The sequence below is a fragment of the Branchiostoma floridae genome, chromosome 16 (assembly GCF_000003815.2).
Source record: "Branchiostoma floridae strain S238N-H82 chromosome 16, Bfl_VNyyK, whole genome shotgun sequence".
In the NCBI taxonomy this organism is placed as follows: Eukaryota; Metazoa; Chordata; class Leptocardii; order Amphioxiformes; family Branchiostomatidae; genus Branchiostoma; species Branchiostoma floridae.
In genome coordinates this window covers 2,545,350-2,559,754 of record NC_049994.1, presented here as the reverse complement: position 1 = coordinate 2,559,754, position 14,405 = coordinate 2,545,350, and the positions used below count along the sequence as shown (strand labels likewise).

Here is a 14,405-nt window from a genome sequence, read left to right as displayed (position 1 = left end):
ACTCAACAGTAGAGACAAAGAGGCGTCGTTTAAGATACCTCCTTGCTACCGGCAAACAAAGAACCCAAGCCAGTGCACACTGCAGAAGGGGTCAGCATACTAGTACAAAGTTATGACTCTCAGACTGGTTGTTTGACTTTGATTTCCATTCCGGGTGTCCGAATGTAGTACTAGTAGTCGGCATGTTGTTTCTTTCTGTTCCTACTCGCCCCTCGAATGTCTACATTGATTTCCACGCCGACCTTGTACACGTAACAGGCTGAATGCGTCACACAGTGAGTAACAGGCTAGCAGATGTGTGAGGTTTGAGTATGGCGTAAGTTTACACAGGAAAATCGATCTCACAGATTCCAGGACCAATCTTGAAAAGAAAAGGGGAAGTATTAAAGTGTCACAGTGGGTTCAAACGCTGTCAAACTGACCACAAGAACAGTGTACCTTGTATAGGTGTTGTGGTTTGCATGTTGGACTTGTAATCTGCCGCCCCGGGTTCCATTCCGGGTGTCGGTATGTTGTTTTGTTCTGTTCTGACTCACCCTACTAATTCCTACACCTGTTTGAAATCCTATTGATCTCATACTTAAACTTATCCGAAAAATTTTTGGATCGTCATTGGTCCCACCAAAACGAAAGAAAACACAAACTCGTATAAGTCAGAGAGTGTGAAGAAATAATCCCAACCTTGTGTTGTCTACACAAGTGACAAACGTTTTACAGGGAACTTGCCTCGTTCGAGGATTTTTGCTTTGTTATATGAATGTGTATTATGCGTAGTACTTCAAATGCAAGTTGTTTATGTGTAGGTAATCAAACTCACGTTTGTAAAAGATTTTGGCTCAGTAACTGATGTCTTGAATATCACATAGTATATATATATATATTTTGTTTTCTCACCCTACAGCCCTACATGTTTTGGTACTCCTAAAGAATTTCAAAGGAAAGTAACTTTTTAAGTCCTTTGAATACAATACCTATTATCTAGTTTTACTGTTGGCATATGACGGGGTGCACCAATTATCTCACTAGGAAGAAATTAGCGCGCGATTCAAATTCAGAACAGAGGAGGGACAGAGGGCGGGGAAGGTCTGGCAATTATCAGCCAAAGTACTGCATATTAACAAGGGCCCAGGCTGCTCTGGGTTCATTACAATATTACAGTAGTTTATTATCATATTTAAATTAGATCTTTGCTGGTAACTCTGGGCAACCTTACGGCAGTGGAGTGTTTAACAAAGATTACTGGCCAACACTAAGTCTCAGTCCCAGAGGATTGTTACAACACAGCAACCAGCAGTTCTCTTCAACCACTTGTCTCCTGTCACATAGCAACACAGTTACAAGACACTTCATGCCAGCAAACACACATACAGACTATCTAAACCGAGAATTAATGCCATGAAGAAGACTTTCATATATAGATCCATATCTACATGGAATGATTTACCCTGTAAATAATTGCCAGTATATTTGTATGTGTTGCGTTATGTCATGTTTACTTTTATATATAGATGTCCAGGAAGATCTAGACTAGCAGTGTACAATTTTGTATCACAGCTAATGGACAAATAAAGCCTCTCAAAGCCTCTCTGTTGCATGATAGCTTTTTCTATGATTTATTCTCTCTGGCGCTTAATCTCCAAGCAGACCCTGTGGTAGCATAAGATAGTATCAAAAGCTGCCAGAGGAGTGAAGCTGGCTTAAGAGTGTGTATTACTACACAATTTCACACCTCTTGGCTGACAACACTCCTTGGCCAGTTTGGTGCTATCTTATGCCATGGTAGGATCTGCTTTGAGATTAGAATATTGGACACCGAACCGGATTAGGGACTGGTCGAAATTTATGCGGGGGGAGGCGGTCGTCAGAGGGTCGGGTCAAAAAAAAATTCCTATGTCCTCCCACAGGTCAAAATATTTTTCCTAGGCCCTCCCCCTCCTATCAAATTTGAAAAATAATATTCAAGACACCAATAAATCGCTGCGCTCCCGTTTGGAAATGTCCTTTAAGCCATAATTATGATACTGGTTTTCCGTTTTAGTAGCGAAGCAGATCTCTCACCCGTGCACCCCTACCAAAAAAGGGAGATTGATTGGCTCAGAGCCCATAAATATATGCTCAATGGAGGCTACTTTCTTATTTTGATATTCAAAACTGATGCCACTCTATACAAACAACACCACGAAAGTATTTTTTTACCTGGATTTCTAGTAGATTTTTGCCGCTTCGAGACGCGCGCCCCGCCCATTTACAAGCTCGTGGGGGCTGAGCGGCTTGTGCCCTGTCGGAGACGATTTACAATTTACATGCGTTTTGGACTTTTTCTTGGTTCTGTGGTGGCAATAACTGATGGTTTACTTGGAGGAAATGACAACAAAAACGTCAGCACGATGTGACTAACCAAAACTGAAGTGGGGAGGGGGGCGCCGAGCCGTGACGGCGATTTTTCCACAGTCACCTCTCTCTAGCGCTCCCAGCGGACGTTAGAACGCAAAATTGCACTTGGGAGATCTTTAAAAATGCCACGGTTTTTGTATATCCATTTTGTCGGTAAAAATGACCGGCGCCCGCCCTGTACCTTGTAGGAATATTGCGATGGTTTTAAATAAAATATGCATTAATGTAACATATGTAACAGCCATTTTTTAGGGTGTAAAATCCCACCCGTGGCTATAATAATCTTCTAACCCATCAACCTATACGAATGTTGTGGTTTATCTTTTGTAAAACATTACTGGGGTTTTCGGAAAAATTAAGGAACCAGTGATGTTGTCTATAATTTGCTCCATATCAAGGCGTAAAGTCAGGCGAAGGCATTTCGACATTTAAATGAGAACGAGCCCAAGACGTATTGAAAATTTTGACTTTTGGAAACGTTTGGGCTCTCTTCTCTTCTTTTTGTCTATAAAGCACTCGCTAAAAATGTACTAACGTACAAAATCCACCTTACCTTGTCTCATGTGAAGAGAGTCTACTCGGGAATAAAACGGAACGATTATCATTGAAAACATAACCTGGAATCCAGCCTCCTTGTGGCAAGGCCTACCGTAGTTAGTGTAGGCTTTGCACGGGCCCAATGCGACTCTATCCCGCCGGGTAATCGTTCACACCCGGTAAGATTTTCACGTCCCAAGACTTTTGGGCAAAGTCCCATCGCGTGAAAATCCTACCGTGTGTGATTAATTACCCCCGGCGGCTGAGAGCTGCACTTGCCACGTAGACAGCCTACCCTAACTACGATAGGCCTGTACAAACTCTAGTCTTAGTGGTTGACAATTGTACTGTTGCTGTTATTTTCAATAAAAAAAGGACTATCGAAAGAAGAAAAAAATACGATAGGCCTTGCCACAACGAGACTGGATTCCAGGTTAATGAAAACAGAGTGAAGCTACGATATCCCCTGGCCTGCACGGGCGGTGTTGTGAGTGTAACGGATGACAAAACCATCACACGAAGATCACTGGATGTAGCAAATCGTATAACGTTACAAGTCTGGATGACCCGTGGATGTCCTATTATGGCAATTTAGGTCGATTACATTTTTGTTTGTATTGCATACCCGGTTTGTACTCTTCATCCTTATTCTAGAGTATCGGGTTCCAAGTATGGATCAAAATTGCCTTATTTCATTTCAAGACATTATTTCAGATAAAATCACAAATTGCTGCAAGAAAATATACTAATAGCTATTAGCAATCATTGTTGTGCCCCAATACGTGCACGGCATGGGGCACAGACCGACTGCCCAGGTCTGTGCCCAGAAGCGCTGTCAATCACTATGACTGACGGGACAGTGATGATTAATTATTCACGCCCATGCTTCCAAATAAGGCTTGATCTTGCGAGATTTTGTTTCGAGAGTTGGAAAAATTTATCTATGAGGTAAGAAAAGAACAACAAATGTTAATCTTGAAATTACAATTATTTTTGTTGCAAGTTAATACACAGGGGCAATGTCATTTTGATGAATGTAATATGATATACAGATAACGGGGAATTTATTAAATTAGAATGCAGGTTAAACACTATCTTGATCTTTTTGATTCCCACAATATGATTTTTATCCATAAAATTGTGCATCGAAGACACAGAATTCAGCACGTCAAAAGTGGATCCCATTTAGATAATTACAAAATACCACATATAAATATGAAAACGTCCAGCTGCACCTTGATCAAGTCTCCAAGCCTATGATTCAGTTCGTTGTGTCAGACCTCACTGCACAATCTGAGGCACAGTTTGTGCCCCGAACCGTGCTTTGCCCCAAACAGTGCCTAGGCACGTTTTGGGGCAGTCCCCGCGTGTCCAGAACCGTGCCTAGGCAAAAGCACGGTTTGGGACACGCGGGGACTGCCCCGAACCGTACACAGGCACAGTTATGGGCAAGCGGGGGCTGCCCCGAACTGTGCCTTGTGGTTAAATCTACAGCCTTTATTGGATATTGTTGTAGAAATTAGTGCTAAGACGTCCGTCCGTTTTTGCCACATCAACTCTATGCTCCAAGACGAGCGTGATTTACGTTGATTCTTCCTCAACCAAGCGCGCCGAAAAACAAAGATGGCGGGGCTGCAGGAAAAAAAAAGCACGTTGGAAAGACTCCTCCCCTAAAAACAATAAGCTCCGCCCCAAAGCACAGTATGGGACAAGGTCCCCCGTGTGCCCAGAACTGTGCGCGATTGGGCACGGTTCGGGGCAGTCCCTGCGTGTCCCAAACCGTGCTTTTGCCCCAGGCACAGTTTGGGACACGGGGGGACTACCCCGAACCGTGCCTAAGCACGGTTTGGGGAAAGGCACAGTTCGGGGCGCAACATCATTGGCACGTGTCTATTGTACGCATCCCCCAATGACCACTGTAATGCTTTAGAAATCTGCTTAAAGTCTTTTATATTGCAAATGAAACAAAATAACGCAAAAACAACAAACAAAAATATTTTAACATCGATCTATAATGCGAAAACAAAGAGACGGTATTCTTCTCAAAACAAGTCAGTCAACACAGAGGACGAAATGTTGTAATGAGGTTGCCTATCAAATGCTGACTACTTGTTGAAAATCACAGAGTACCTAAGCAATCATATTAAGTTTACGGAATATAAAAGGCATGCAACTGAAGTGTATACAAAATATAATGACTTATCATACATTTTTATAATACTTGAAATTGTATATACTGTATTTGGCACAAAGTCATCTAAATTTGGCAAAATTCGTATGTTTCATATTTGTTACAGCATTGGCTCGTTGCAGTTCTGTAAAGTGTTTTTCAAACATAAGAAAATAATTGGTCTGGCTGAATTCGAACTCGGTGCAGCTCACTCGGTGATGATGCACGAACGCTTTAATTACTTGTAACACGACAAATCCGATCTACTTTTTATAGTTAGCAATGTTGGCGAAGCAACCAACGTTTCAACGGCACTGAATCATTGCATTCTTCCATTCTTGTTACATCCAAGGAATCCTCTGGGCTCAGGGTATTTGCCGCATAGGTGGTAAGATGCTAACCACGTATGTATTCCGTTAAACCGTTGTGAATTTCGTAAACTCCTCCTGAATACCTAGACACCTATATCTCAGTATTACATGGATAAGAAATGCCTCCTAGCAGTCCATGTTAGTATTGCAAAAGAAATGACCAACAATTGCGAAAGCGACATGAGTTGTTAGGGGGCCTCAATGACACGTGGCGAATGTCCGCATGCCTCAATGGCATTTGTAAAGCCTAAAATTTTCTATGCTTATGTATAACAAATCAAACAGAATAAAGTAAACAAACTTCAAATGTTTCAATAAACAAAGAGACTTACCACAAGTCAACGCACGTATACATTGAGTACGGAACATCATAATGAGTTTGTCTATCCTGGACTAACATCATGTTTACTATCACAGAGGCGACTAAGTATTTAGATGGATTGTATGGAATTGATATGATCTACTACTAACAAACATATTAAGAAGTAATATGAATTTTATATTTATATCTATAAGAATGACGAACCTGAAACTTACAGAAATTCTGACCACCAACGTTGATGCTTTGTTGCACTACCATACCTCACCGCTAGGAGACCCTTTATTAAACTTGCAGTCTTGAGTTATGTTGTACACAGACGAACGCACATTCATACACAGCCCTCTATAGAACCGACTATATATATACAGAATTTAGACAAAATGTACAGAATGTATACAATCCATGACGTAATATGCGAATGATAAAAGGTTTTACTGTATAATATTATTGTAGGAATTGTTTGTGTTCGTTTGTAGTCTCTTTGGTATGTATAGGCAAATGTGTAGTAGAAGTGGATTGTAAGAGATCTGTAAAACACGCATTATTCCGCAAAGACCTTCAAAATTGCGTTAAGTGACAATCCTGTCGAATTCACAGAAAGCCGTATATTATGGTATCAAAGTCTGCCGTATGGATCAAGATTGCCTCCTAGCACATTACTGCAGAAGGAATCACTTCTTGCTGCAATAATGATATAAATCGCTAGGTGGCATGAATGACACGTGGCGAGTGTACATATGCCTGACTAGTTTAAAGCTTATGATTTGATTTTAAAGACTTGTCTATATGTGTGATAAATCGAACAGAAGAAAGCAAAACAAACACAAAACATTTTATAACCGATCTCATGCGAGTGCAAAAAGACGTTATCATTTTCCAACCAAATCAGTTAACATCGAGGGCTAAATGTTTTAATGAAGTTACATATCCTGTGCCAACACTTTTTTCGCTATTGCTTTCACGTTCACTCTTATAGAATTGATATGTTTGTCTACAAATAAAAATCCGAAATACATGGAATGGACACAATATTATAGAAAGAAGAATATGTATTCATGTCCAACTTATAATGTAGAAAGAACTGAATAATTGCAGACGATACGTGTAAAATATTGCCTTTTACAAACAAGAAGTTATTTCATGTTATTATGTCATGTCCCTACAAAGTTTCCGTATATCTAGGCCAATACATTGTGCATTCATGCAGAGAAGAAATATCATAATAACGACTTAAATATATGAACACAAGAACCTCTATACTAGACATACAGCCTTTCGCTGTGTCTCCGTTCAATATTGTATGTAGCAGAAAGTGCGTGTACTAGACTACTTTTAGTTTGTACCAGCGTATTGCTTAATATCATGAATAAAATTAATGTATACAATGTAGTCTGTTATAACGCTTTGTTCTATATAGTACATTGCGTTTTCTTTTAATATTGCATAACCTAAAACCTGCATGTACTGTATCAATACACAGCCAGTTGCCTAGTAATACAATGCTTATTACTTTGGCTTGTATTGTACCTGTGACAATTGTTGTGCAATAACCTTTGACTTTAGTTTACTTGACTTGACAAAAAAAAAAGGAATTCAAAAAAACCGATCTTCCATGCGAAAAAAAGATCTTATGGTTTCCAGAGAAATAATTTAACATCCCACTTGCATTATGCATGTAAGTTCGAGGGAATGTACACAAACTCATGGGAGGAATTTTGTTTCGGTTCAGAAATGTCACAAGTACAAACACATATTGATATACGCGTGAGATCAGGTTTGACCCATACGGTGGTTTGAGGGTTTACTTATACAAACGAAAACACAAACAGAAGAAAAACCCTTATAACTGTCATTTAATATAAATGTAACTACTCTGCGATAAGAACATATCACTTGTCTACGCATTTGACTATACATACCAAAGTGACTACAACTACCATCATCGTACGCAGGGACATCCAATAGCCAAACTGCCTGTCTGGATGTACCCTGCTCTTTTAACCGTCACTCTTAGTTCCTGTGGACCCCCCCACCCTCAAAAAAAAAAAAACAGCTGTCAGCCAATGAGAGAATATGCTTTCCGTTTTCAAAAACTGTCTCGCATGTATGTGGGAATACAGCATATTACTAGCCAAGCCGCTCACCCAACTTACTGCGCTAGCGTTAAGCAAACAACTTACTACATTACCACATCCATAAAGACCATGAAATCATAACAGGCATCGTGGTCAATTTTAACAACGATTCTATTGTGTGAATGAGAAATATGTAAATACATCTTCATAGAAAACATCAAAAAGGAAATTTGATATAGTTTAATAGCATAAGAGATAAGACTACCAGTAATATTTCACTAGTGTAAATTACTTATAATTACTGTACTCGACGTCAAAAACCGTGGGAACCAGTTAGTTACTACAAGCACAAATTCTTAGTATCACTGTCAGTGAAATCTTAGTTTTCTAGATGTTAGCTAATTGTGTAAAATATTTGCACAAAAAATTGTCCATACTAAAAGTCTTCAACTTAATTAAAGGCATACGGATACATGTATTACGAGTGTATAGTTTATTAAATTAAACATCAATGATATTTGCATGTGGCAAATCGTACATTTATAAACTTTTAAAATTCTTCAAATTGGCAAGTTTGATTTGAATTTGGTTTTACATTTCAGAAAATTGAGAAAATAACAATACAATTTAGTGTCAAATGTTAAACTATCTCTTTCAAACTTAGATTCAGGATAGAAATAAGCTTTCAAATACATAATCAATATCCGCTATGGAAAAATAAAAATCTAATGATCAATATTGTCTATACGTTCAATTCTCAGTCTGTTGCCACCTCTTCTGGACGTATAATGGGTTTACATTGCCGTAGAACAAGATTTAAAAAAAAATGATAGGTAAGTTGCTACATTGACGAGACGCAGGGAAAGTTAGGTTTTGATTAACAGTGCGGAGCCACAAGAGACTGGTTAGATGTCAAGCGCCTTTTCTCACAGAATTCTCTTGCTGCTGAATAGTCACACTACATGTTCAAACTTGATTTTTCGCTTATAGTTGTAGAGTTTTTCACCTATATGGATTTCCATGTGATAGGACAAGGTAGACTTTACACTAGCCCTGTACCCACACTCTCCACACATGTAGGGTTTGTCACCGGTTTGTCACTCATTTGTTGAGCCAATATATGCCTGTGCAAATTGTATTTCTGTGCTGCAGAATAATCACATTGCTCACACGTATAGTTTTTGTCTTGTATGAATTTTCATATGTTTGGGTATGGCAGACTTACAAGCTGTTCTGTATCCACACTCCCCACACATGTAGGGTTTCTCACCGGTGTGTTTGGCTTCTATATGCCTGATCAAATTGGATTTCATGGCTGATGAATAGTCAAACTGGTCACACTTATATGGCTTTTGCCCTGTATGAGTTTTCACATGATTGTATAAGTTAGACTTTTGAGCAGTTCTGTACCCGCATTCAACACACTTATAGGGTCTCTCAACGGTGTGTTTTGGCTGTTAAGGCTGTTTTGGATGTTAAGGCTGCTTTTCCTGACGGCAGAATAGTCACACTGGTCACACTTGTAGGGTTCGTCTGTGTGGGTCCTCCTATGCTTGGATAAGTAAGACTTGTGAGCTGTCCTGAACCCACAATCCCCACACTTAAAAGGTTTGTCACCAGTGTGAGTTATTAGATGTTGGGCCAAGGCACCACTCCGTGCAGCAGAATAGTCACACCGGTCACACTTTTCTCATATGTTGGCATAAGCTAGACTTTGTTGTTGTTCTGTACCCACACTCCCCACACATGTAAGGTTTCTCACCAGTGTGTCTTTACCACATGTGTATCCAAGTGAGCTTGCTGTGCAGCAGAATAGTCACAATGGTCGCATTTGTAGGGCTTTTCACCGGTATGAGTTCTTATGTGTTGGGATAGGTTAGTCCTGACAGATGTTCTGTACCCACACTCTTCGCACGTATATGATTTTCCACCGTTGTGTTTTGATATATGTTTGTTCAAACTAGACTTCAGATTTGTAGAATAGTCACACTCCCCACACATGTAGGTTTTCTCATCACTGTGTTTTGCTAGATGAGAAAGTAAATAGACTTTCTGTGTTGCTGAATAGTCACACTGGTCACACTTGTAGGTTTTTTTCCCAGTATGGATCCTCATATGTGTGGATAAGGCAGACCTGTAAGCTGTTCTGTACCCGCACTCTCCACACTGTAGGGTTTCTCACCGGTGTGCTTTGCTGCAATATGCTGGTCTAGATGGCATTTCAATGCTGCAGAATAGTCGCACTGGTCACACTTGTATGGCTTTTCACCTGTATGCGTTCTCATATGTTGGGATAAATTTGCCTTCTGAGCTGTCCTGTACCCACATTCCCCACACATGTAGGGTTTCTCTCCTGTATGAGTCTTCATATGCCTGGATAAGTGGTGTTTTTGAGCTGTTTTGTAGCTGCATTCCCCACACTTGTAGGGTTTCTCAACACTGTGTTTTCCTTTATGCTCTTCTAATGGGGGTTTCCGTGCAGCAGAATAGTCACACCGGTCGCACCTGTAAGGTTTCTCACCTGTATGGGTTCTCATGTGTACAGAAAAGTTATTATTTCGAGCTGTACTGCCGCCACACTCCTCACACGTGAAGTGTTTCTCACCAGATTTCTTCAAGTTGACATCTTGTTCTGCGATCCGGTCTTCAGCACTGCTTGTTTTGCTGTCGCAGTCAAGCTGAGGAACCTCGATGAGAGAGCCAGCGTAGCAGTTCTGCTGCACTTTGGTGTGAGACTCATGTACTGCTGTTGCCATGTCCTAATGAAAATGATAAAGAAATCATTTTAACTCATCGTGATATTGGGAAATTATTAATTAGTGAGCTTAACTGAAGCGCATAATTCTAACCAAACTTTGGCATGTGAAAAAAAAAGGTTTTCTTGAATTTTGGTAATTTTGTTAGCTAGAGTAAGGTGCAATAATTTCTCTGTCAGCCCTTACAATCCTATCTACCCACATACCAGGTGCTTTAAACTCCAGGTCGTTGGGGGGGGGGGGGACAAGGTGGAATAGGCCACTCAAAAATCAGAAAACTAAGCATATACTAGTGTTCTTGTACATGGAATATTTCTCTAAGAAATTTACAGACTAATAAACTTTATTGTTTTGAAGCTTAAAGCTTAGTTACCGCCATAACAGCCATTAAAGACATACCATAACAGACATGAAAGTTATATATACTAGAGCAGCAAAGATTATATTGTGACATAATTATGACGTCAGCTTACCCTACTGTTACACTAAACTGAAATTTGATGAAAACTGATTTAGTTAACAAACAGCAGAATCTAACAATAGTCAAAGATACAAATATCTGCCCACTGCTTTGGAAAATGAGACAGGCTAAAATAGTAAAAGGTCTCCTCTCCCAATGCCTTACTTTTAGAAGTCGCTTCGATGTATTTCCACATGTGAGCGTTACAAACCACTTAACGGCCTTACATGGCATTACTGATAATCTCACACGCTCCAAAACGCCACTTACATCACATCCTCCAAAGCGGCCATTCTGCCTCCTACATGACGGGCGGAGGTCATGAGTGTGGCACGTATGTTTGGTTTCGCCTCCCCCCCCCCCCCTTCATTTCTACCATATTCACATTCCATACATGCTTGGGAACATGCCAGGCTAACATTCCATACATGCCTGGGAACATGCTGGGCTAACATTCCATACATGCCCGTCGAAACATGACTTTCCAATTTCAAGTAGGCATTCCCTGTCAACCATCCCCCTGATGCCACGTGCAAAGGATTTTCAGCACTGCCTGTGCCATTGTGTCTGCATTATTGAATTTTTGAAACATTTCTCAGTATCTGTACAAGATTATACCATATGCTGGCAGGATGTTGTTTGGTGCATGGCTGACTTATGCCCACCATCCATACATGTCCTTGTACTTGCAATTTTGCGTGTATTGAAAAGGAAGAAAAATTGTTTACATTTGCTCAATGATGTCGCAAAGATGAGGCGATATATAATTCTTTATCCCCACAAATCGTTTCAATCAATTGTAGTTATTTGATCTGGTCGTACAGTTTCGGCCAAACTCTTTTTGGATACTTTGCTTTTCTTACAAAAATTGAACTTTGCTAGGTAGTATTAATGGTGATAAATTAAATATTATGCATCTATAGAACATATTCCAACATTTCTTCTGTTATCAATACAGATGTTACTAACACTGTTATAGTACTAGTAGGTTTAAAGAAACTGGAAAAAATAGATGATACCAAAACCTTTTTTTTTTTTTTCAACAACCTGAAAAAAAATGTCCGAGCCATCATCCCAAGCCCCATCCCCTGCCTGGTTCACAGTTCACTTCTGTATGTTTACACGTGTCCCTTGAAAACCATTTAATGTCCTTATATGGTGCTATGTATTCCATACCTACTAAAACAGCAACATTCCCTGCTGTATGATTTTCGGAGGTGATGATGGGGCAAGTTTGGTCTCGCCCCCTCCCCCTGAACGATTTCCTTAACATCCAGAAATGTCCTATAAACTTCCAACATTTCTCTGGTTTCTTCCACAGAACCGACCCCAAACTATTAAGCTCTATATAGAAATACTGGGCAGCTTGTAATTACGTCTTACCTGCTTCCTATGACGTTTTTGTCCTCGCGTTAAATCCGGCGCTCGGCTGTTGTTCTTCCGTCGTACCGAGGGGTTTAGAGGTGAAGTGGTACAGGTCAAAGGTGAGTACCTTCTCCTGATGTCCCAGATATTTGACTCCCGCCAACATGTTAAAAAGAGTCATGGTAAGTTCCCAGTCTGAGGTTCAACCTATTTGCCTTACCGTTAACTCGTTCGAGGGAATGTCAATCGCTAACCAAGATTTTGCTGGTGCGTAGCACCAGCTTTGAGACGGGAGAAGCGGGTCTTTCAATTGATGCATGTTCAATGGATATGGATGCATTTTGCATGGATGCATGGATCAAGCCCTTCTTCACCCCCGCTAAACTCCAGCCCCGGCCCGCACGTCCCAGCTCCGGCCCGCACGGTCCAGCTCCGGCCCGCACAGTCCTTTTTCACTAAAAAATTGGCCAAAAAAAAGTTTGAAAGTTGCCTATTTTAAGAAAATTCCTGGACGACATGCAAAACATTTTAGCGCATTTGTTGGCTAACGTATTCGCCCATCCTCTGACCGAATATGACGGCCCAAGACCCGCTGTTTTTTCTTTTTTTTTCTTTTTAGATTACGTATACCCGATGCCTCCCGTGGCGATACCATAAGTCAGACACGCCTAAAAAAACTCATCAAACATTTAAGTTACCAACAATAATTCGTAACGGCAAACACATGCTTTATTCTTTGCCCAGCCCCCGGTTTCAAAAATCCCCAAAATAAGCACCAGCCAGCTTTTTTAAAAAGCTTTCTTTAAAATTTTTTTTATGGTAGCAGGTTAGATATCTTTAATATCAAAATGATCAATTATGAACTACTGCTCAAGCATGTTTACGAAAAGGCAATGGACTAGTTTTGCAGAAAAAAAAAGTAAAAAAAAAAAAAAAACATAAATCCTATTATTGTACCTTAGGCCATGTTAATTTGATTCTATGGATGACATCCTCCGGGAACTCCAAAACTGATGCGAGCGAGCGAATAAAAAAAAAATAAAGTTTGGCCAAAAAAAAAAAAGTTGCCTTCAGTATGAAATGGAAGTGGCCAGGAAGGTTGAACATAGGGCTAAACACACATAGTATGGTATACCAACAGTTAGGTGTAGGGCCCAGTACATCATACGGGTGCAAAACATTTTTTTCTTCTTGGACAATCCGAAAAAACAGACCTGAAAAAAACATCAAAATGGACACACTATGTCGGCAGCCATTTGGAGTCCAATAATCCACCAAACAGATTCGTTTGTAGCAAAGTTGACCAATTACCATTGTTTTGAGCATTGCCAGTTCTCAAGTTTCCTCAGACAACCAGGTCCAGGTTCATGTCCGGACCTGGAAATGATCCTCTGGACCTGAATTGTCTGTACTGGTACCTTTCCCAACCAACAAAAGATTTTTTTCTTTCTGTACTTTCACTTTTTTTTTTTGGAAATGGCCGAAAATTGGTGCGAGCGCGAATGTCATTAATATAATCAAATCAACGTGGCCTTATCTATCTTCTGGGGTGATTTTTTTCCTGCCCGAAAGCTATTTGAGTAAAAATCATTGCTCTCTGCGCAGGACAATATAAACTGTCAAGGGATTTCTTCGTGCAGCCTGCATTGTTTTTAAAAATAAAATAAATAAATGAATAGTTCCTTGAAGTATATCAAATTTAATGTTCATAACTGACTATTCAAGCTACTTCTCACATAAGTCCTTCTTGTATACCATATTTGAAAGCAGACGTTGACGTTGACGATGGTAAATATTGTACAGGACATACGGTGAAAGATGAACTACATTTTTTCTGTCAATGTTCACAATACTATCCCGAAAGAAGGAAAGTATTCCTTGAACCCCCGTATATAGTTTCATCAGGTTGGTAGATCAATCGAACAGTCTTCTTCGTTTCACAACCTCAAAATCAG

The 14,405-nt window shown here is 40.0% G+C and overlaps 1 protein-coding gene across 1 annotated transcript; it reads right to left on the bottom strand.

Annotated features, from left to right (window-relative positions):
* Positions 1–9,562: 9,562 nt before the first annotated feature.
* Positions 9,563–12,835, bottom strand: LOC118432724 (zinc finger protein 239-like). Its single transcript, XM_035844335.1, has 2 exons — positions 12,469–12,835; positions 9,563–10,628 (listed from the first exon to the last, which is right to left on the bottom strand). Exon 2 carries the CDS (start codon positions 10,623–10,625, stop codon positions 9,981–9,983), a length of 645 nt encoding a protein of 214 aa, XP_035700228.1. The 5' UTR covers positions 10,626–10,628; positions 12,469–12,835; the 3' UTR covers positions 9,563–9,980.
* Between the last annotated feature and the right edge of the window lie 1,570 nt (positions 12,836–14,405).

Coding starts and splice junctions, on each gene's coding strand:
- LOC118432724 (XM_035844335.1), bottom strand. CDS start 10,625: ATGGCAACAGCAGTACATGAGTCTCACACCAAAGTGCAGCAGAACTGC.